This window comes from Diaporthe citri, assembly GCF_014595645.1.
Source record: "Diaporthe citri strain NFHF-8-4 chromosome Unknown scaffold_5, whole genome shotgun sequence".
Taxonomy (NCBI): domain Eukaryota; kingdom Fungi; phylum Ascomycota; class Sordariomycetes; order Diaporthales; family Diaporthaceae; genus Diaporthe; species Diaporthe citri.
The window spans coordinates 45,001-69,196 of record NW_025064850.1 but is presented as its reverse complement, the minus strand read 5'-3'; the positions used below and the strand labels follow the sequence as shown (position 1 = coordinate 69,196).

Here is a 24,196-nt window from a genome sequence, read left to right as displayed (position 1 = left end):
AGAAGGAGCTTTAATACAATAAAGAGAAAAGATAAGAATAAAAGGGAACTAAAAAAAGAAAAAAGATAAATATTTTAAAAATTCTTAAAAATAAAAAAAGCTTAATTAAAGCACTAAATATATATAAAAAGAAAAAAGTTAATTTCTTAAAAGAATATTTAAAATAAGCATAAAAGTTAGCTTTTTATAGCTAGCCGGAATTTAACGCGATATTATTTCTTATATAATTCTCTATATTTATTAATATACCCCTCTTTAAATACTTTATAATAAATATTGCAAAAACCGTTAAAATAAAACTTTATTATTTTTAATTAAGCTTATAAGTTTTAAAATTTATCTTGCTATAATCTTAATTATTATTGCTATCTTTAATTCCTTGCTTGCTTATTTTATTATAGCTTTTGCTTTTTTATAAAAGTTTTAAATATTCTTAAAACTTACTTAACAATATATTTATTAATTATATTTTTTTAGCTATTAAAATTTACTTTAATAATTAATATTAGCATAGCTATTAAAGATTTAAATATTTTTATAAAATAAAAAGCAAATTTATTCTTTCTTTTAATTATTGCATTAAGCATAATATATTAGCTTTATTAACTTTCGCTCTTGCTTTTTATAAAGCTTTTACTTTCGTTTTTACTTTTTATAATACTTTCGCTTTTAATCTATACTTTACATTTAATTACTTAATTAACTTATTTATAAGCCTTTTAAATTATTCTTAAGTAAACTTTATTATTATTTTAATTATTTTAAATTAATTAATATGCTTTAAGTTTTATTTATATTTATTATTAAGATAAGTAAATAAAAAAGATCTTTATATATATTAAGATAAATATTTCTTATTAGCTTTAAAATATCTTATAATATAATGCTTAAGCTAAAGGCTTATTTAATTAAAATTATGCTTAATTAATTTTAAGTTATTTAAAAGTTTATGCTTTATTATATATTAAATATTTAAAATTAAGTTATTAAATTAATTTATATTAAAAGTATTATTTCCCTTACGCCCTTTTTGCAATTAATAATAATTTCAATATATTATAATTTAAATAGCTGTTATTAAATAATATCTCTTTATAATAAAAGCTTATTTCTTACTTTAATTATTTTTATATTATTAATTTTAATAAAGAAAATTAATATAAATATTTAAATAGCTTTATTAATTTTATTAAGCTTTAATTAAATAATAAATATTTAAATAATAATATTAATAATAGCTTTAGGCATTTTATAATATATAATTTTAATTAAAAAAGTCTTAGCTTAATTTTATACTTTTTAATTATTCTTTTTTTAATTTTCTTTAAAGTAATTTTTAATAAATTTAATAATATATTATTTATAAGATATTTTATTAACTTATCTTAATTTTAATGCAAACTCTTTATTAAAATCTTATATTTTATTTTTTAAAATAGTTATTAAATATTTATAAATAAGCGCTTTAGCATCCTTATTTATTTTACTCTTTTTATTTCTTAATATAAAACTATTTTATAATAAGTAATAATTCTCCATTTTATTAAAAATTACCATTATTTAATAATTAAGCATATAAATAAATATAATAATAAATTTATAATTCTTTATTAATTTATATTATTAATATTTCTTAAATAAAGTATAATTATAATATAAAAATTCTTTAAGTAAAAATATAATATTTTAAAAGTTAAAAAGTTGCTAAATTATAAAAATTATAATATGCTAAATCTTTAATTCTTTATATTTATAAAGCATTCCTTTTATATTAAAAAAATTAAAAGTAAAAAAGGCTTAATATTATCTTATTAAATTTATTAATTTAGCTAATTTTCTTAGCTTAAGATAAAAGTTAATGCTTAAGAAATATTCTTATATTATCTTTATAAGCTTATTATTAAATATTATTTATTTTATATTAAAGAATAATAGCTAATTAAGAATTTAAAATTATTAAATATTATTTAAGTAAACCTTATTTATAATAATTCTTATTTTAAAGGGATCTTTAAAGAAGTTAATACTTACTTTTTAAATAAAGTTTTATTAATTTTAAATATTTATAATATTTAAAAATTATAATGCTTTATTAAGTAAGTTTTTAAAATTATTAAAGTAAGGAAGTTTTAAAATTATTAACGTTAAATTATTTTTTTTTAAATTAATAGGCTTAATTATTAAAATTAAGATATTAAGGTCTTAAGATATCTTATAATATAAAAGTAATTAAAAGCGCTTTTTTATTTTATCTTTTTAATTAAAAAATATTTTAGCTTTTAATTATAAAGAAAGAAGATAAAAAAGATAAATAATAAAATAAAAAGTAAATAATAAAAGTTAAGTAATAAAAAGGGGAAGTATAACGATAAAAAGAACTTTATACCTTTAGGAATTATTATATAAGTAATTAAAATAAAAAGAGTTGGAAATAAAGAAAAGATATAATTAATATTTAATTATAGCTTAAGGCAGCTTTTATAAATAATCATTGCTTATTTTTAAATAAAAATTAAATAAGGAAAAAGATTAATATATTAAAAGCATATTATTATTAAAATAACTAAGTAATAGCTAACCTTTAACCTTTAATTAATAATAATATAAAAATAAGAAGAAAAAGAAAAAGAAAGAAAAAGGAAGAAAGCTTAGCTATAAATAAATAAATATAGCAGCATATATAAGCTAAAATAGCAAAAGCTAATAACTTACTGCTCTTAAGTTAAATAATTACATTAATTAAAAAAAAGAAGCAATAAGAAGGCTTATAAGTTATTATTAAAAGCTATTAATTTATTATTTTGCTAATAATTAAAATAAAAAAGTATATAGTTTTTTATTTCTTTTAAATAATAGTTAATTATAAAGTATTCCCTTTTTAATTTATAAGTTTATTAAGTATAAATTAAAATGGGTTATTTAATTAAAATTCCTTTATAATAAAAAGATAAATAATTTCTTTATAAACAGGGAATTAAAGGTAAGTAACTCTTTTTTAATAATAAATTAACCTTAATTAAAAGCAAAGTAGTAAATTACTTTTTTTAATAATAAAGTAGCTTATTATTAATATTACTTACTTTTTCTTATTATAGCAACTTTATATATATAAATTTCCTTTTCTTTTTTAAGTTTCTTTTTCTTTTTTTCTTTTCTTAATATCCTTTTAACTTTAATTAGCCTTTAAATTAAGCTAAAATTAAAGTAAAATATTATAATCCTTTTATCTTTAAATATCTTTTTATAATAATATCTTTATTATTAAATCCTCCTTAATTAAAATTAGAAAGTTTAATGCAAAAGGATTCCTTTTTCTCTTTTTAAGCTATTTATTATAACTCATAAGCTAAATAAGTTTTAATTAAAAATATTTATACCTTCTTTAAGCTAAAAAGCATCCTTAATAAAGGTTAATTCATTAAGACTATCCTTTATAATACTTTTATAAAAGGCATTTATATATATAAAATCATTAATATTAAATAAAATTAATATCTTGCCTAATAACTTATTAATTTTACCTTTAAAAAGGCAATTAAGAAATTATTTAATAAGTTTTTTAATAAGCTATAGAAAAAATAATTTTTAAATAATATTAAGAATTTAATTAAAAGCTATGCAAATATTATTATTATTAAGGGAAGCAACAAGGCTCCTTATAAGAAGTATATAATAATAATATATAACCACTTTAATTACCGCTATTAAGCAGCTTTACTTATAGCTTTTTATAGCTATTAAAATGCTTCCCTTTATAAATATTGCTTAAAATGCATAAATTGCAACTTCTCCTTAATTATAAATAAAAATATTCCTATTATAATCCCCTTTTTTAATTACCGTTCCTTATATAATTTTCATAATAATACTTACGTTAATTATATTTATTATATTAAGGGATTTAATTATACTTTTAATAAATATAATAATATAAAGAAAATATAAAAGGCTATAGTAATTAAGTAAATAAAGTTTAAGGGTATGCTTAGCTTTGCAATTACTATTAATAAAATAATATAATTTAAAGGAATAATTAGCTTTAATATTATTTAAAATAAGGAAGTTAACATTATTTAAGGCTAATAACTATAACCTTATAATATAAAATTCTTATTATGCTAATTATAAAAGTAAGCTTTTAATAAGGTATAAATAATAATTAAGATAAAAGGAAAAAGAAAAAAGTAAATTAAATTATTAAAAAAAAAAGAAAGTTTTTAATCTTAGCAAGAAAATAATGAATAAGTATGCAGTAAATTTTGCAATGCGTTTTTTAAAAATATAATATTTTATATTTAAACCTAAGGCTAAATCCAATTAAGTAAATAAATACGTATAAAAAAAAAAAAATTCCATATTATAATGAATATATATATATGCATATGCAAGAAAAGACAACCCCCCCCCTTAAATAAATACCTAAGCTAAGATTTAAAAATATCGTTAAGCTAATTATATTAAGAATATTAAGAGTTATTTAATTAAAGCAAAGGAATATTAATAAATTATAAAGGCTTATTTCCTAAGTTTCTTTATTTTATATATAAATATATTATAAATTTAATATCTTAAATATTAAAGTTTAAAGAATTTAATAAATTTAAGGTTATAAATAATTAATATATTTAAATAGTAAATAAAGATATATTTAATTAGTTTTAATAATAATTAAAGTTAAGGTTATTTAAGATAAAGTTAAATAAATTAAAATTCATTAAAATATTTAAAAAAAAGTTATTATTTATAATATTTATAAGGTTAATTTTTTAAAGCAAATAAGGTTTAAGTTTTTATATCTTAAAATAATTAATAAATCTTTTTAATTATTTTAATAAAAATATACCTAAAAGGTAAATATTATTAAGTATTTAAAGTTTATAAACATTATTATAATAAATCTTATAAATAATAAAAGAATTAAATTAATAATAAGTTAGTTTTTAAAATAAAGAATAATTAGCTTTTTTTTACTTATTAATAAGCAAAACTAAGTTATCCTTTTTTAAAGAAATAAATTAAGAAAAACTATAATATATATCTTATTACGCAGCTTTCTTCCTATAATTTAAGATTAATTTAATTACTGCTTTTATATTTTATAAAAGATTAAGAAGTAATTAAAATTAAGAATTAAAAGCATCCTAAGTAAATATATTTAAAGTTTAAGTTTAAATATGCTATATAAAAATAATAATTTTAATTAAAATAATTAATTTAAAGCCATAAAGAAGATAAAAAGAACTTTTTTTATAAAATTTCTTAAGTAAAATTTAATTAATAAAGAGAATATAAAATAAGATTTATACCTAGCCTTTAATCCTTTTATTAAGCATTTTCTTAATAATAGCAATAATAATAAAATATTTATATTTAATAATATTATTAGCATAAGAGTTATATATTAAGATTATAATTTTCTTAACTTTAATTATTAAGAAATATTAAGCAAATTAACTTATATTCTTTTATCCCTTATTTATTATTATTTTTATTAAAAGCCTTTATTTAAGAAAAAATTTTTAAATAAAGAACTTTTTAATGCTTTTTAAGTTAGCTATTTTAAAAGGTATAGCTTTAACTTATTTTATTAAATTATATTATTTTTTAATTAGCTTATTATATTCTTAATTAAAAGGTAAATATTAAATATTAATATAAATTTTAATAAATAATTAATTTAATATAATTAAAATAATTTTATTATTATAAATTTAAATATTTTACTTATTATAATAAGAATAATTAATAATAGCCTTTTTAATATTAACATATATTCCTTTTTAATAATATATAATTTAGATTTAAAAATAAATAATGTTCTTTTTATAATGCTTAAGAAAAGTATAATAGTTTTTAATAATCTCTTATTTTTAATTAAGGTTATTAATAACTTATTATTATAATAAATTCTTTTTAAGTTATTTTTAAAAAGTTTCTTTATAAATAAAGAAATAATAAGCTTTTTTATAAAAGAATAATTATTACTATAGTATTAAGTTTTTAAAATAAGTTTTATAATAAAGATATTAAGTAATTTTAAATAATTCTTTTAATTAAAAATAACTATTAAATAATAATAATTCTTAATTAAATAATTAAGGTTAAAATAATTAATTAAGGAAAGTATTATATTAATTTTTAATATTTTCTTTAAATTTATAATTTACCTTATTTAATAACTTTAATAGCTTTTTAAAAAGTATATTTATAATAATATTTTTAAAATCTTTAATATAATAAATAATAAAATTATATATCTTAATTATAGCTAGCTATCTTATAATATAAGCATTTAATATATTTAAAGCAAATCCTTTTAATTATTAAATTAAAATATTTAAATTTATTTTTAAGATAAAGTAAATATTATAAATATAAAAGCATAAGCATTTAATTATATATAAAATAGCTTTACATTTTTATTTTATTGCATTATATAGCTTTTTAGCTTTTATTTAAGTATTACTTTTATATTAAATTAAGTATTATAATTTATTTTTAATTTATATAAGGTATATACCTTATTTCTTAAAACTTATATTTATTATAAGAATAATCTTATTATTAAAATAATTAATATTAATTAAGTATAGCTTTAAAGTAATTATAGCTTTAAAAGCATTTATAACTTTTTAATAATTTAAAATTTATTAATAAAGTATATCTTTTTTTAAAAGGTTAAATAATAGCTTAATAATAATTTTATAAAAAGGTATTTATGCTTTATAAAAGTTTAATAAGCTTAAAAAGAATTTAAGCTTAATTATATTTTTATAAATATTTTACTTATTAATTTTAATAATTTTCTTATTTAATAAAGATTAATTAAATATTCTATAAATATAATTAATAATATTAGCTTATTACTTATATTATTTTAATTTAATAATATTAATTACCCTTTTAGCTAATTTAAAATTATAAAGAATATTATTAAGATTTTTAATATACTTAATTATATATTTTTAAACTCTTAATAAGGTAAATACTTTTTTATTTTTATAATTTATCTTTAAACTTTTAATTATAATATTATTAAGAAAGGGTTTATATATTATAAGAATTAAGTTATAAAAGATTTAAATTATATATTATATAAATTAAGTAATAAAATTTATAGCTTTTATAAATAAGCTATATTATTAAAATAATTTAATTAAAATAAAAAAGGTTATAATATCTTAACTTTTCTTATTTAGCTTAATTTAATTATATCTTAAAAAAAAGTTAAAAAAAAATAATATTTTATATATTATAAACTTCTTAATAAACTTATTTATTAATAATAAAATAAAGGTATTTTTAATTATAACTTTATTAGCTTTTAAAATATTATTAATAAATTAATAATTAAAGTTTTTCTTTTTTATAAAAAACTATTAATTTTTATAAATAGCATAAAATTCCTTAATAACTTTATTAACTTATTAATCCTTAAATATTTTAATAATTATCTTTTTTAAAGCTTTTAAAAGCTAAATTATCTTTATTTAATATGCTTTATAAAAAATTATTTAAATAAATTATAATAATATTATATTAATATTAATTTAAATAATATAAAACTAATTCTATATTAAAAATTTTTCTTAATTAAAAAATAAATAAATAAATATTTCTTTTTTTTACTTTAAAAAAAAGTTATAATTTTTTTATAAAAAAGCATTTAATTAATTAAGCATTAATTTTAATTCCTTATTAATTAAAAAGAACTTAAGCTAAATTTAAGCATTATATTTGCTTTTATAATTCTTATTTATAATTAATTTTACTTCTTTTTTATAAGTAAATTTTTAATTAATTATGCCCTTAAGAATAATATTATTAAAAGGATAATTATTTATAAAATAAACTTTAATGCTTACTTATTTATAAAAAATCCTAATTAAAGATTAAATAATTTTATTAATTAACTTAATAGTAATTAAAGCAAAAAGAATTTTATTAACTTATTTTTTAATATATATAGCTCTTTTTTATAAATAAACATTATAAATATAAGTTAATATTTATTAACCTTTTTCTTTAACTTAATAAATCTTTTAAACCTTAGCTTAAAAGTTTTTTATAAATATAAAGATTAAACTTCTTATATTTTTATTTAAAAAAGTGCTTAAAACCTTTTTATTTTCTTTTATTTTAATATTAAGATAAGTTAATATAATTAATATATTAATTAATATTAAGCTTTAATTAAGGCTTAAAAAGAATAAAGAAATGCTTTTAAAAGCTAATAGGTATTTTTAAGAAACCTAAGCTCCCTTAAATAAAGCTACTTTAAAAAGCTTTTAATTCTTTTATCCTAAATTATATATTACTTTAATATTATTAAGAATAAAATAGGCATAAAGATATTCCTTTAATTATTTAAATATTAAGTTTATATTTAAAAAAAAAGGCATTTTTAAAAGAATATAATATAAGGTATTAAAGGTTTTATTATTAATAATAAAGAATATAGCTTTATTTTTATTTAAATTAATGCAAATCCACTTTTCTATAATTTTAATTAAAAATAAGGAATCCTCATTATATATTATTAAGTTTATATTATTAAGTAAAGCATATAAAAATCTATTATATTTGCAATATAATAAAAGTAAAAGATTTATTTTAATTTTAATATTTAGGAAAGCAGGTTGCAAAGAATAACTATTTATTTCTATATAAACTATTAAGTAAGCTAAATTAAAACATCCTTAATTAACTATATCTATAATAAATATAGCAATAAAGTTAACTTAATATTAAATAATTTATAATAAATTAATTAAAATATTAATCTTAATATTATCTTTTAAGAAAGTAATTACGTTAACTTTAAGAAATAAATCTTTAATATAATTCTTAAAATGCATTAACTTAAAAGGTACCTTTAATAAGATATATGCTTTAAATTATATTATTAATAAATACTTAATTAAAATTAAATTGGTATTGCTAAATATCAAGATGTTTATAATATTTATTTTAATAATTATAATTAAAATTACTTAAGCTACTTTTTCTTTAGGTAATAAGGATTATATAATATGCTTCTTTAATTTTAAGTTTATTATACTTATTAAGCTTATTCTTATTATAAAAGACTTAGTATTTTTCTTTTAAATTTAATTTTAATTAATAAATAAGTTTTTTTTTTCTCTTATTTTCTTCCTATTCTTTAGCTATAACTTATTATTAATAATTTAAAATTAATTATCTTTTATTTCTTTAAAGTCTTTAAATTAGGCATAATTAGCCTTTATAATTCTTATAACTTTATCTTAATCTTTAATATCCTTAATTATAGCAATATTTATTTAAAAAAGCTTATTATTGCTTATAATTATAAGCTCTTCCTTAATATAAATTATATAATTTATAAGATTTATAATTATTAAAATTAAGCTAACTTTCTTTTAATTATTAAGCTTTTAAATTACTTTTAAGGCTCTTAATAAGGCCTTTCCTTTAAATAAAGAATTTATTTTAATAAGCTTATAATATTTAATTATATAAGATAAATTAAACCTTCTTTTCTTAAATAAAAACTTTAATTAATTATAAATATATCTTTTTAAATTATAGCTATTTTAATTATAATATAATTAAATATAAATAAGGTTTAAATACTTTAAAAAGCTAGCTTAAGTATCTTTAAGTAAGCTAAAAAATATTAATAATCCCTTTAACTTAAAAGCTATTAATAAGCTATTTAAGGAAAGTTGCCTAAGCTTATTGCATTAATATACATTATAATCTTAAAAAATATAGCTATAGCAAACTTTAAATAACCCATTCTTTTTAAAGAAAAGCATTAAAATTATAGCTTATACCTTATTATTATTAAAGTTACTTTAATTAAGTCCTATTAAAAGCTGCTAAATAAAATTTATAATTCTTAGCTTAATTATTTTAAAATTATTTTGTTATTTATTATAAAAAAAAGCTTTAATATTTTATTAAAATAATTTAAATTTATTTTTAAATTTAATTAAATTAAGTTTTAACTTTATAAATCTTTTAATAAATTTATTTATATTTTATAAATCTTAATTATATCTTTTAATAATATTAATATAATTAAATTTAAATAAAAATCATTAAGCCTATGAGTTTTTATTTTAAAGGTAATTTAAAAAATTAAAATTATTCTAGCTTTCTTAAAGAAAATTTAGCTTTTTCAAATTAAGTGGATTTTAATTAAAATTATTCCATATAAATAAATACTTATCTTACTTAAAATATTTAAATTTTTAATTAATAACTTTTAGCAAAATATACTTAAAATTTAGCCAAAGAATATTTCTTGCTAATTTATAAGTAATCTCTTTTCTTATTAACCACTTTTTTAAATATAATAAAAGCATCTTATAAAAGGGCCAAATTATAATAAGAAAGATATTATTTATATTATTAAGTTCTTAATTATATTTTGCAATCTTCTCTTTTTATGCTTTTAAGTTATTATAAGGGTTATTATAAATAATATCTTTAATAATTATAATTAGGTTTATATGGCAAGTTTAATTATTAAACTTATAAAAGGCAAGAAGCTCTTTTTTTTAATCTTTTTAAATAAACTATTTAATAATAATGCTTTTAATTATTCTTATTAAGTTTAAAATAATGCAATATTATTTAAATAATTTTAAGATTTAATTATTTAAGTAAGAGAATTAATAAGCAATAATCTTAAGGCTATTTAAAACCTTAATAATATTAATTTTATTAAACTTTAATGTTTTTAAATTATAAATTATAAATAAAACTATTTATAATAAAATTATTATATTAATGAAAAATAAAACTTTTAAAATATTAATTTAAGTCTTTAATTTATTATTAACAATAAATTATAAGGTTTAATTAAAGCAAGGCTAATGCTTTAATTAATAATAAGTAAAATTAAATCTTTCTTTTTCCTTAATAAGTTTCTTAAGATTCCTTTTTTAGCTTTAAATAAAAAAAAATAAATAATTTTTAAGGTTTAAAGATATTTTTAAAATAAAAGTAAATTTAAGAGGACTTTAAGTTTAAAAATATAATATATATATTATGATAATTTCTTTTGAAATAATAACAAGATAAAGAAACTTAAAAGTAATAATATTTTTAATTAAAGCAATTGCTTTTAAAGAATTTATTTTTAATATTGCTATAAAATACTTAAATTAAAATTTAAAGAATAAAGGTATTAATAAATATAATAAATAAAATAAACTTAGTAAAAAGATATTTTATTAAGAAATAAGAATTATAAGGTTATGATAAAAAAAGCTTTTTAAATTTATATATAATATCTTACCTATTAATATTATATTAAACCCTTAGTAAATTAAATTTAAATTTAATTAAAATCTAAGCAAGGTTATACTTTAAATTTAAGTTTCCCATATAGTTTAATTAATATAAAAATGCATAATATAATGCTACTTATTAAACTCATAAGCAAACAAAATAAATATTTTAATTTTACATTACAGCCCCTTTTACTTTAAATTTAAGGTTATAATAATAATAATGAATATTAATTAAGAGTTTAAAATATCTTTAATTAATATTAAGTAATATTTATAAAGTTTAAATTTATTATTTTAATCTTAAATTTATATTACCGCTATATTTTAAGCATAGTCTTTAGCAAAAGACTTAAAATAAATTCAAAGCTTAATAATGTATTAGCATAAAATCAAGGTAATATTTTATTTAAATATTAAAAGCATAAAAGGTACCTTAAGATTAGAAAATAATCTTAAGGCATTTATAATATTATTGCAAATTTAATTATATTTAACTCTTTTTTATAATAAGTTAAAAATAAATACAAGCTTTAATTAAAGCTTTAAGCTAAAATATAAAATAGTTTAGTAATATTTAATGTAAAAATAAAAAGAAAGAGAGAATTAATAAATAACTAACTTATAGCTAACTTTTTATTTTTTTTATTATTAATTAAAGATATATAAGATTAAAATTAGCCTAAGCTAAATTACTAGTAAAAATGAGCCATTTAAATAATGGGGAATAAATTCTATTAAACCTTCTTAAGGGTAACTTAAGGAGAAGCTTTAATATAATAAAGAGGGAAAATAAAAATAAAAGGGAATTAAAGAAAAAAAAAATAAATATTTTAGAAATTCTTAAAAATAAGAAAAGCTTAATTAAAGCACTAAATATATATAAAAAGAGAAGAGTTGATTTCTTAAAAGAATGTTTAAAATAAGCGTAAAAGCTAGCTTTTTATAGCCAGCTGAAATTTAGCGCAATACCATTTCTTATGTAATTCCCTGCACCCGCCAACAGTGTATATAGTATAAGTTAAGGGATTATTTCCTTTTTCTCAACCTTTTCTTTTATATTAAATCTTTTTAATATTTTATCCATATTTTTATTTTGGTTTATAATTATTTATTTATCTTCTTTATTTATATATATATTGCTTTTAAGGAAATCTATTAAATTTCTTTAAAAATCTAGTTTTATATTCTTATATAATTTATTAATTATTAAATTTATATCATTATTATTAAGTTTTATAATAATAATATTATTCATATAACATATAAATATAATTTATTTATTAGGGTATATAAATACCCCTTCGTTATATAGGTAAACAATAAATCCTAGCTTAATTAATATATTTTTTAAGTATTTATACTAAAGCATAAGTAATTATTTTAGCCTATATAAAGCTTTATTTAGTTTTGCAACTTTATTTTTATATTCTGGTTTATTATATATATATGCAAGTAATTTTATATATATTTTAAAATTAATATTAAAGTATAGAAACGCGTTTTTAACATTATAACTATATATATAATATCCTTTATTTATTGCTATTATTAATAATATAATATAAGTCTTAGGGCGGCAAACTATAGAAAAAGTCTTTAAATAGTTTATGCTTAATTTTTAGTTATATCCTTAAATAACCCATTTAGATTTAAATCTAATATTATTCTCGTTATTTACTACTTAACTAGGCTTTATAATAACTAGGTTATTTATAAATTTCTTTTTATATACTCATTTCCCCCTTAAAGCCATATGGCCGGGTAGTAAATTCATTATTATATAAGTATTTTATTTTTATAAATTATGTATTTTATTTAGCATAAATTTAACTTATAAGGGTTTTTCTAAGTTATTTAATACCTTTTTTAAAGAAAAAGGTTTATTAATATTAGCTATAGTTAAGCAGTATTTTAATATATTTTCTTAGGAATTTAATATAAATATTTAGTTATTTAATAATGTATTTTATATAATATATATATAGTCTTTTAGATTCCCTTAAACTATTATCTTATTTAAAATAAAAGGAGAATTTACTTCCCTATTTTTTTCCCTTTATTCTTGTAATTCTAGGAATATATATATATTATTATTATTATTATTATTATTATTATTAGTATTAATATCATTATTATTTATATATTGCCCTTTTAATATTTAAACATCCCGAACCAATATAGGCTTTTTATTATAATTATTATTCTAAAAATATATAATAAATCCTTATATTTTTAAGTTATTTATATAAGGCTTCTTTTTATTTATTACCTTATAAAGGTACTTATACCCTAGGTTTTTATAAGGTATAATATTATATAAATATACAGCATATTTTATTACTTCTCCTTATAGGTATATAAGTAAATTTGCGGTATATAAAAGGCTTCTTACTTTATTTATTATAATTAAATTTAATCTTTTTATTAAGCCATTTAGTTTTTTTATATATAGAGGCGTTATATAGTAATTTATAAGGTATTTATTTAATAAAATTTTAAATCTTTTATTTATATATTCACCTTTATTATCAATAAAAAATTCTTTTATTCTTTTATTATATTTATTTTCTACCTTATTTTTATAATTATTAAAAACTTTTAATGCTTTATCTTTATTTTTAAGCAAAGAAACTTTTAAATATTAAGTTCTTTTATTAAGAAATAATATATAATATTTATATTTATTATATATAGATTTTAAAGAACCGCTTATATCACTATATACTCTTTTAAGTATATTATATACTTAGTTATTTAGGCTAATCTTATTTATTTTAATTATATGCTTAACTTTTAAGCATACTTTATAATTACTTATATATTTTTAAATAAGTTTATTTATTAATATATTTATTTTATATTTTTAAAGAAATATTTTTAAAGCTTAAATATTTATATAGCCTAATTTATAATACCATTTATATATTTCTTCTTTATTTTTATTATTTATATTTTAATTTTATTAAGTTATATATATTTTTTAAAAGGTATATTTAGGCTTATTTATTTATTTTATTATATTAATTCTTATAAAATATAAGCTATCTTTTTAATATCCTTAAGTTATTAGCTTATTTATTTTTTAAGAATATAGTTTAATAATATTTCTTTTTAATTTTAATTTAATTTTATTACTTATATATTTATAACTAAATATATTTAAACTTAAAGAAGGTATATAATATATATTAAAGAATTTCTTTATAATATTTATTTCTAAAAACTTAATTATTAAGTCCCCTATTTTATTTATAAATATAATACCTACATTACTTTATTTCATAATTTTATTAATTATATATATAATATTAAAAAGATATATATTTTTAAAACTTATTATATTTGCAATAATATCTATAGCTATTTTTACGGAATTTATATATTATTAATTTCTTATAAATTTATTATTATTAGCTATTATTATTATTATATATATATATAAAGTATATATAAGGTTATTTACCTTAATCTTTATTAAGTTATTAAAAGAAAGTTATAAAAAATTTAATAAATTCTTATTATATTTAATATTTTTTATTAAATTATTTATAGCTATATAGGCTATAAGTTCTTACTAAGCATCTTTTAAAGCTATGAAAGACTTTATGCTAATTAATAAAGCTAAGAGTTACTCTTATATTTTCTTTCATTTTTCTTAGCTTATATTTTTTCTTAAAAAAATATTTTTTTCCTTTTCTTTTCTTTATTTATTTATTTTCCAGCTAGCTAATGCCTTATTTAAATAAAGAAAATAGCAATTCTTTTAAATATAGCTCTTTATTTTATAATTAAGGTATATAATAATCTTTTTTTTATCTTTCTTATTCTTTATATATAAAGCTTTTTTAAATAATTTAAAGAGTTTCCTTTTACTTTTATTTAATAAGCTAAAAAAAAAGAAATTTAATTATATAAGCATTTAAATCTTTTCTAAGACTTTAAGTTATATTTTAAATAAAGCTAATATATTTATTATTTAAGTTATAAAGAATTTAACTAATTATAATTTATTTAAAAAGAATTATATTATTAATCTTTAAATCCTTTAAAAGAAACTTTAGCTTATTAATATATTTTTTTATAATTTTAAAATTATTAAAATTAATATTAAAAAACTCTTTATAAAGTAAATATTAATTTATAAACCTAAAGAATTTATAATAAAATTTAAGTATATCCTATGCTTTTTAAGTATTATTTATATTTTTTATAAATATAATAAGCCTTTACTTATATATAAGTTTACTATTAATAAAAACTTTTTTATTTTAAGCTAAAAATAAGCCTTAAAAAAAATTCTTAAGATTATTTTTAATAACATTTTCTTTCTTAAGCTAAACTTAAATTTTAATACTTTAATATATATAGTTTTTCATTTTATTAAAAAATAAAATATTATATTTATTAAAAAATATTATTTTAAGATAAATAAATAAAATATTTATTAAAATAATTAAAATAATAAAGAAAAAGATATAATAAATTTTAAATAAGTTTAATAAGTTAAGGAATAAAGATATAAGTATTAAAGTAATATAATTATAAAGAAAAAAAAAGGGCTTTTAAATAATATATTTTTAAGGTATTATAAATTAAAAATAGTTAAGATATAACTAAGTATTTTTAAGGGAGTTTAAGAATTATTATAATTTTATTAAAATTTACATTTTTAATATTAATTTAATATAATTTTTAAATTTTAAAGAAATGTTTTTATTATTTTTAATAAAGGCTTTTAAATAATATATAAATTATATAAATAAATTAAGTATTAATAGAGAAATAATTAAGTATTTAAGTAAAGAAGGTATAGTTTTTATATATAAGCTTTGGGTTAAAAGATAAGATTAATTTATAATATTAAATAGGGCGATTTAATTAATTAAGAGCTTATTAATTAGCTTAATTGGGTAATTAATTAAAAGGTATATCTTTAAGTATAAAGCTTATTTTATTTAAAAGGTTTAAAAAGTGGTGGCGATTAGGGGTGTTATGTAATATATGTTTTCCATATTAGGTTAGCGTTGCCGTTTTGGGTAAGCTCCGGGCCTTATAACCTGTTAAATAATAGCGTTGGATGCTTAGTTTATGAGGCTAATTAATGTCTATTCAACGGGAGGGAAGGCCTCTATTTATAGTTATTATCCTTTATACAGTGGTAAACATATGGGGAAAAGGATATCCCGTATTAATAATAGCCTAGATATCTAGAATATTCCAACAGGGTGGCTCATCGGAGAGCTTCAATACAACCCACCAGAATGTTGCATCTTCCTCTAGTCATATGTATACTCCATCTCGCTCAACTGGAGCAATTAAAGTGAGAACACTGCAGCTCAATGGCCCGAGGGCGCCCAGAACAAAAGCCCTCCAATTCTTGTTGCAGCCGAGCAACAATACGACAACTCATCTCACAACAAGCCGCCCTGCCAGGGAGCAGGTTGTGCCATTTGGATCGCAGCTGGCAGGTGAATGAAGCCACATAAGCTCGGCAGCGCGATGGCGAAAGAAGTCGTACAAGGAGGGCGAGAAGAGCTTTGGCCGACACCACACGCGGTCTATAACCCGTCCCATCTCTTCCCCAGCCTCGTCTGGCCCACACCAGCCCGCCGAGCACAACGGTGTCCGTATGATTCCCCGGTGACACGCCGCCGCCATCCACACGACAGGGGCCAAATCCCACGCAGGGTGAATGAAATCGTTCTAGAATATTCGTCAAGCGGTCCAACAGGATCATCTAACTCCCCAGGGCCCTAGTCCTCAGGAGTCACCCGTTGCAGACCGTTGGGAGGCAGCCTCGTAGTAGGAACAGCAACAATAGGCTACAAAAGTCGATAGCTACAAAGGATCACTTGCCCTGATATTGTCTGACTTGTCTGGAGAGCTGCCTGGCGCGAGCGGCGCTGGTTGGGTGCAAGCTCACGCCAAGTGTCTCGGCGCTGCTGGTGCGATCACGCCTTCGATCACGAAATATGCTTAAAACGAGCAAAAGCGACACAAGCCGGCTGGCCTGAGGGCAGGAGGCCGTTTTGTTGTGATCGTTTTTGGAAGGTGGTTTGAGTACACCCTGCGAATCCTCTATACTAGAGTTCGTAGTTAGGCACGGGTGTGTGAGTGCCCAGCCAGTCCCTTGAGATGGCACTTGGCGTGGGCTTTTTTTCTCGGCACCAACCGAAAGGGACGGACACATGTGAAGGAAGAGCAGCAGAAACAAGCCAGCCGAGCCTGGCTTAGAACGCCACACAAATCCAGGGTAATTCCCCAAATGGAATGTTGAGTGACATGCTGCCACACACCGGTGTTGCTCTTGCATCACCCGCACCGATGATGATGCGCCATAGATACCAAGACCACCAGGCGCCGAGAGGTTGGATCGGTACCTAGCCACGCGCTTGGCGAGCCGTCGTGCAATCATTGCTTTTGGGGTGCGGAGGTATAAAGGCGGCCCAAACTCTATCCCCATCTAGTGTAAGGCTCCACCTGTCTCTCGCTCATATCTCAGGTCTTTGATTTTGGCTGTGGCTCTTGGATACATCCCCCACGCCACTCCACGTGTCGTAGGGACCACTAGCCGTCCACTTCCACAGACGTATTCCACGATGGTTGACCACAAAGGGGACTCATCCCCAAAAGCCGACGAGCAATACAGCTCGGCCTTGGCTCGCGACGAGGACGCTCCACCCGACTACGCGAGTGGGCAGGTGCAGGATGAGCAAGCCTTCAAGTTTTCCGAGTCGAGGAAAATCGGTGTCACTGGAGCAGTGTTCTTGATTTTGAATAAGATGATCGGCACAGGGAGTGAGTGCTCAGCCGGCCAGAGAGGTTCCTCATAGCGCTGTTGTTGACGAAGTGCAGTCTTCTCGACGCCATCCGGCATCTTCGCATCCACGGGCTCAGTCGGGATAAGCATTATATTGTGGCTGATAGGCGGTATCCTCACCTTCGCCGGACTGTCTGTGTTCCTCGAATTCGGTCTCGCGATTCCTAGGTCCGGTGGCGAGAAGAACTACCTCGAGCGCGTATACCGCCACCCTCGATACCTGGCCACCTGCGTTCTTGCCTCGCAGATGATTCTGTTGGGATTCTCGTCGGGAAACTCTCTGGCCTTTGGGCGTTACGTCCTCTACGCGTCCGGCTCCACAGAACCCGACGGGTGGGCAGCGAGAGGACTCGGCATCGCTTGTGCCACATTCGCCGTGGCGCTACACTCCGTGCTGCCAAAGTGGGGTCTTCGCTTGGTGAACGTACTGGGAATTTTCAAGGTGGTGATCCTCATCTTCATCGTGTTCAGTGGCTTTGCCGCCCTTGCTGGGCGGCGTCTTGTGCCGAACCCGCATAACTTCGACAACGCGTTTCGAATCGAGGAGGGGGACGGATACGGTAATGGCGGAGCTTACGGCTATGCGACGGCTCTTTTGAGGATCATGTACAGCTACAAGGGTTGGGAGAACGCCAACTATGTGGTTGGCGAGCTAAAGAATCCGAAGCGGACGCTTGCGGTTGCTGCGCCCCTCGCCGTCGGAGGAGTTACAGTACTGTACCTGCTGGCAAACGTTGCGTACTTCGCTGCGATCCCCAAGAGTGACCTGGCCAAGTCAGAAGTTATTGTCGCCGGTCTCTTTTTCCGCAACGTTTTCGGAGCGAGCGCGGGTGCTAGGAGCCTGCCGGCATTTGTGGCTCTGAGCAACTTGGGCAACGTCCTAGCCGTGTCCTTTGCGCATGCGAGACTGAATCAGGAATTCGGCAAGGAGGGCATGCTGCCTTTCAGCGGATTCTGGGCCTCGAACAAGCCAAGCAATGCGCCTGCAGCTTCGGTACGTGCCATATATCGCCGAGCCTGACGACCAGACCGTTGAAATTGCTGACCATCGTGGGTAGCTGTTCCTACACTGGCTCATCACCGTTATTATTCTCGTAGCTCCACCCGCGGGCCCAGCGTACAACTTTATTGTTGATCTATACAGTCAGTATCGATCGGTTTTCACTTCAGGCTCCGATCAGGTTCCTAACTTAATTAACAGCTTATCCGGGTGTCTGGATCAACGGATCTGTGGCTGCCGGGCTCATCTATCTGCAATTCAAGAAGTCGGAGAACTGGTCGTCGCCATGGCACACCTACCTCCCTGTCACTCTACTTTTCCTCGCAATGAACGTCTTCTTGGCCATTGTGCCATTCATCCCACCAACAGGGAGCTGGGATGCCGAGGGCTATCCGTACTACATCTTCCCCGTGGTTGGTGTGGGCGTTCTCATCCTTGGAGGCATCTACTGGACCGTGTGGACAAAAGTGCTGCCGAGCATTGGCGGCTACAAGGTTGTGGCTGATCGGAGGGTGACTGACGATGGCGCCGAGGTGGTGAGATATATAAAGGTGAGGACAAAGGACGGGTCGAGGGTTCACTGAAGCGTCAGCGAAGGGAGGGTCAAGCCGGTGCTCGATTTCGATGGCAGCGGAAACTTGTAGAGCGATACACAGAGATAACTGTCCGGGCCGTAATGGTGGAATGGGAGACGGATGGCCTAGCCTGCTCACTGACAAGAACCGGGTTTCTCCTAAATGCAACGATGTGAAGTAGTCAACTTTCTGGGGCAGCTCAGGTCCATTTCATGACTCGCCGTAGTGTGGTGCGGTCCCTAGAGCCGCAGTGGACGAGGGGAGACTGAGCCTGGAGGGATGGACTTGGCGGCGTCTTTTTGAATGCCTCGGTTACGGACGAGGTTACCTCCAAAGTCTGTCTGAAAGAGGGGAGAGAGATTGGTTGTTGAGTGCGGATCTTGGGGGACTCGAGTGAAGGCATCGTGACATGCGGGGACGAATCAGGAACCGTTGAGGCCAGAGTGCAGTAAGACAATTTACATAACACAAGAAGTTGAACGTCTGAGGTTGCATTGGTGACGGTTGAGTCTTGGTCGGCGTCGGCGTTGACGTTGACTTTGGCGTGTGGGGTGACGGTTGCTCCAGCTCCAAGTGACCTGATGAAACCTGCCATTCGGGTCCGATCGACCGTCACTGCCCGTTGAGTGCGGCGTCGTCCGAGGTCGCACCCTCTACGGTAGCTCCGTCTAGCTGCGGCACAAACGCGGTAGGCTGTGTCGCAAGGTGGGTGGGTGGGTGTGACCAGACAATGTGCGATAGGCGATAGAAGCTGTACAGAAGCTGCGCAGAAGCTGAGAGGGAGGGAAGGAGGGCTGCAACCTGCAACCACCTTTGCCATTGACTGCAGGGGAGGCACATCCAACCCTCCAACGCCACAGCCCTCTCAGCTTTGGGGCGTGGGGAAGTTGCCGGGAGAGCCAGGGAAGGAACGAAGACCAGCAGGTATCAGGACCCCACCCACAGTATCAGAAGAGGACTAGCCTCCCGGCGCGATGGGTCAAGTGCCGGGCAAATCCAGTCAAGCTCCAACCAAGCATTGGGTCGGGTCGGAATGAGAGGCAAGCGTGTGAGCCGGCCGTACCTGCACGCAATCATACAAACACGGGAGTGAACAAGGCGGCATCAGGGTGCACACGAGCATGCTGCTGCTGTGCCACTTCTGGGCCTGTCCATCGGCTGTCTCTTCCTGCCAGTATCAGATCACCACAGTCAGAACCTAGGTGGACATCAGTAGACTGATATGTTCAGTCCTGGTGCTGACCTTATCAGCAGACCGTCTCCACTGCTCGCCACCATCCGTCTCCGTTTCCCTCCCCACAAAAGCCTGGGCCTGCACCTAACTGGACCTAGAAGCTGGTTGGAGATAACGAGGCCGTCTACAGCAGAGTAAGACCTGCAACTGTCCGTGCAACGTTTGTGTGTGTGGGTGAGAGGGTGTGCAATCATGGTTGGCATCCTGCTCTTACGCTCTTACGCTCATACGCTTTCGCCTCCTCGTCGGTGCGACTCTGACTCCCAGGTCAATTGTGCTAATCGTCATCTGATAAGAGGCTATTTCCGTCCCAAGATCTGCTGTCCAGTGCCGTGCTGTTTGCATGTTCCGTCCTTGAATCCAATGTAAGGTAACATCTGATTCTGGCCCGGGCACCCCTGTCCCCTTCGTATCGACCACCGTCGCCCGTGGACCATCTGCTATCGGACAGGTCAGGGGACGGGCATTCTTACCCCAGGGTCCCAATCCGCCGTCCCCTTTTCTACACGGTACGATCCGCTTGATTTAATCTGCGGGCGTGCGCACTCCTGTTGCTCACGCGACAGACAGAAAGACACACAGACAGAAAGCGGTCCATGTCAAGTGTTGTTGTTGGCCCTGTCCTCCTTTTTGACCCGGGCCTCGTCGATTTCTCCTGCTCATTCCAGTGCCAGCCTCAACGGCGATTGTTCTCCATCTCCATCCAACCTTACCTCTCTAATTTGACCAAGGGTGGTGCACCCTGACTGCCAGTCAAGATGGTCAACCTCGCGGCCACAAAGATTGGCCCGGTGCGATGTGCGTAACCGACCCAATCCACCCAGCTCGACCCGGGCGTGTCTGCATGCTAACCAACCTGTCGCGTCGCAGATAATTCGCCATGGACGCAGGTCACTATCCTCGGTTTCGTGACATTTTGCTCAGTGGGCATGTTCAGCGCAGTCCAGGGCCTGGGCGCTGGTGGTACTCAAGATACACAGCTTTCTGACACGGCAAATGGCGTCTTGTACGGCTGTTTTGCCATTGCCGGCTTCTTTGCTGGTTCGGTAAATGTACGCTCCTCCCAAAATCCCCCTCCCCCTGGCGAGTCATAGGGCGATGGAGAGGGAGACAGAACCCTGGCGCAACCCCGCGGACAGTGCCCCAGGGCCCCAGACCAGACCCAGTGCGGTCGCAAAAGACCGAGACCCGATCGCTAACTGCCCCCGGACAGAACATGCTTGGCCCAAGACTCACCCTCTCTATCGGCACAACGGGATATGCGCTCTACATCGGCTCTCTCTGGGCTTTCCAAGTCCACAATACGCGATGGTTCCTCATTCTCGCCGGCGGCATCCTGGGCGTTACCGCCTCGCTTCTCTGGGCCGCCCAGGGGTCCATCATGATGGCCGAACCGCTTGAAAAGGACAAAGGCCGGTCCTTCTCGCTCTTCTGGGCCCTCTTCCAGATGGGAACCCTGGTCGGCGCCGCCATCGCACTCGGCATCCAGGCTCATTCCACCTTGCCTGGGGTCTCCACGGGTGTCTACCTGGCCTTTCTGATCATCATGCTGACGGCCATCGTCACGTCCTGGCTTCTCCTCCCGCCTCATCTCGTTGTTCGCGGTGATGGCACTGTTGTGGAGATCGAGGCTGCAATCACCCCTAAGCAGGAGTTCAAGGAGGTGTGGGCCCTTTTGAGGGACTGGCGCATGATCGCCCTGTTCCCGATGTTCTTCTCCAGTAACTACTTCTATGCTTATCAAGGTGCGATCACCACGGCCCTGTTTAACGGCCGCACGCGCGCCCTGGTCTCCCTCCTGACCGGAGTCGGCTCCATCGTCGGCTCGATAATCATCGGCCAGCTCACGGATAACCTGCCCTTTGGCCGCCGGAAGCGTGCCTTGTTTGCCACGGCATTTGTCACCGTTCTCAACTGCGTTATCTGGGCATGCGGTCTTGCATTCCAAGTCCAGTTCACCCGCGCCAACTCCTCCGTCCGAGGCGAGGAGATCCCATGGGACTGGACCGTCGGCGTCTCTGCTGGACCCATCGTGCTCCTGCTGGCCTATTATTTGGCCGATGCCATGTTCCAGGGCCTCGCTTACTACACCATGTCGTCTATCACCAACGAGCCATTCAAGCTGGCGCGTATGGCCGGCTACTACAAGGGAATCCAATCTGCTGGTGCAGCTGTCTCTTTTGGCATGGATGCCGTGAAGGTTAGCCACATTCTTCCTTCCTGGTTGTCTTTTTGTATCCTGGTCATGTTCATCGATGCTAACGTCCATTTCTTCAAATAGACTGCTTACCTTGTCGAACATCTCGTCTCCTGGCTGCTGCTATTGGTCTCCCTTCCGCTCTGCGCCTGGGTACTATGGGGCATTCGTGACAGCAACTACGACGTCGAGAATGTCACCCATGTCGAAGATGTGCCTGAAGGCGCCATCACTGGTATTGCGCTGCCGCCTGGGCACGTTGCTGGCGAGCACCTGCCTGATGACGGGGTCAAGTTCTCTCCCGAATTGAAGGTGAAGGGGAGCACCAGCTCGTAAATATGAGTGGCGTTTCTAGCATGCTGTATCGCACTGGCATGGCTGGCCTGCCTTGGTCTGGTTGTATATTAAGGAGGACCTGGATACCCAAAATGCATTTGCAAAGGCGGGGCAGTAGACAGGATATACATACATATATGCCATTCTTTTAGAATGGTTTTGTATCCCGTCCGAGGGATAAGCTCCAAACCCATTTCCCACCAAAAAATATTAATTCTCTCTTATAGGAAACTAAATATATGGGAATATTCTTTAAATTTTTCTCTATGTAATGATATTAATTGCATAATCTAAAACCTTATATTTATTAAAAAATAAATAGAAAAAGGAAAGTAAAATGTTAAGGATTTATATAGCCTTCTTAAGAAAGTATTAATATTACTTGGATCTTTAAATTTAATTTTTTTAATTGGCTGATTTTTTCCCTATATACAGGGTAAGCTAAGATAATAATAAGTAATAAGCAATAAGCAATAAGCGATAAGCGATAAGCGATAAGCAATAAGCGATAAGCAATAAGCAATAAGTAATAAGTAATAAGAAAAAAAGGGAGGGAAATAAAGAGAGGGAGAAAGAGAAATAAATAAAGAAATAAATAAAGAAATAAATAAAGAAATAAATAAAGAAGAAATAAATAAAGAAATAAAAAAAGAAATAAATAAAGAAATAAATAAAGAAATAAATAAAGAAATAAATAAAGAAAGAAATAAAGAAAGAAAGAAAGAAATAAATAAATAAATAAATAAATA

The 24,196-nt window shown here is 26.8% G+C and overlaps 2 protein-coding genes across 2 annotated transcripts; both read left to right on the top strand.

Annotated features, from left to right (window-relative positions):
- Nucleotides 1–17,884: 17,884 nt before the first annotated feature.
- Nucleotides 17,885–19,689, top strand: INS49_010750 (uncharacterized protein; the record flags this gene model as incomplete). Its single annotated transcript, XM_043171473.1, has 4 exons — nt 17,885–18,083; nt 18,141–19,099; nt 19,164–19,248; nt 19,307–19,689. 4 exons carry the CDS (start codon nt 17,885–17,887, stop codon nt 19,687–19,689), a joined length of 1,626 nt encoding a protein of 541 aa, XP_043023218.1.
- Nucleotides 19,690–21,672: 1,983 nt separating this feature from the next.
- INS49_010749 (uncharacterized protein) lies at nt 21,673–23,447 on the top strand (the record flags this gene model as incomplete). Its single annotated transcript, XM_043171472.1, has 4 exons — nt 21,673–21,712; nt 21,785–21,966; nt 22,128–23,114; nt 23,196–23,447. 4 exons carry the CDS (start codon nt 21,673–21,675, stop codon nt 23,445–23,447), a joined length of 1,461 nt encoding a protein of 486 aa, XP_043023217.1.
- Between the last annotated feature and the right edge of the window lie 749 nt (nt 23,448–24,196).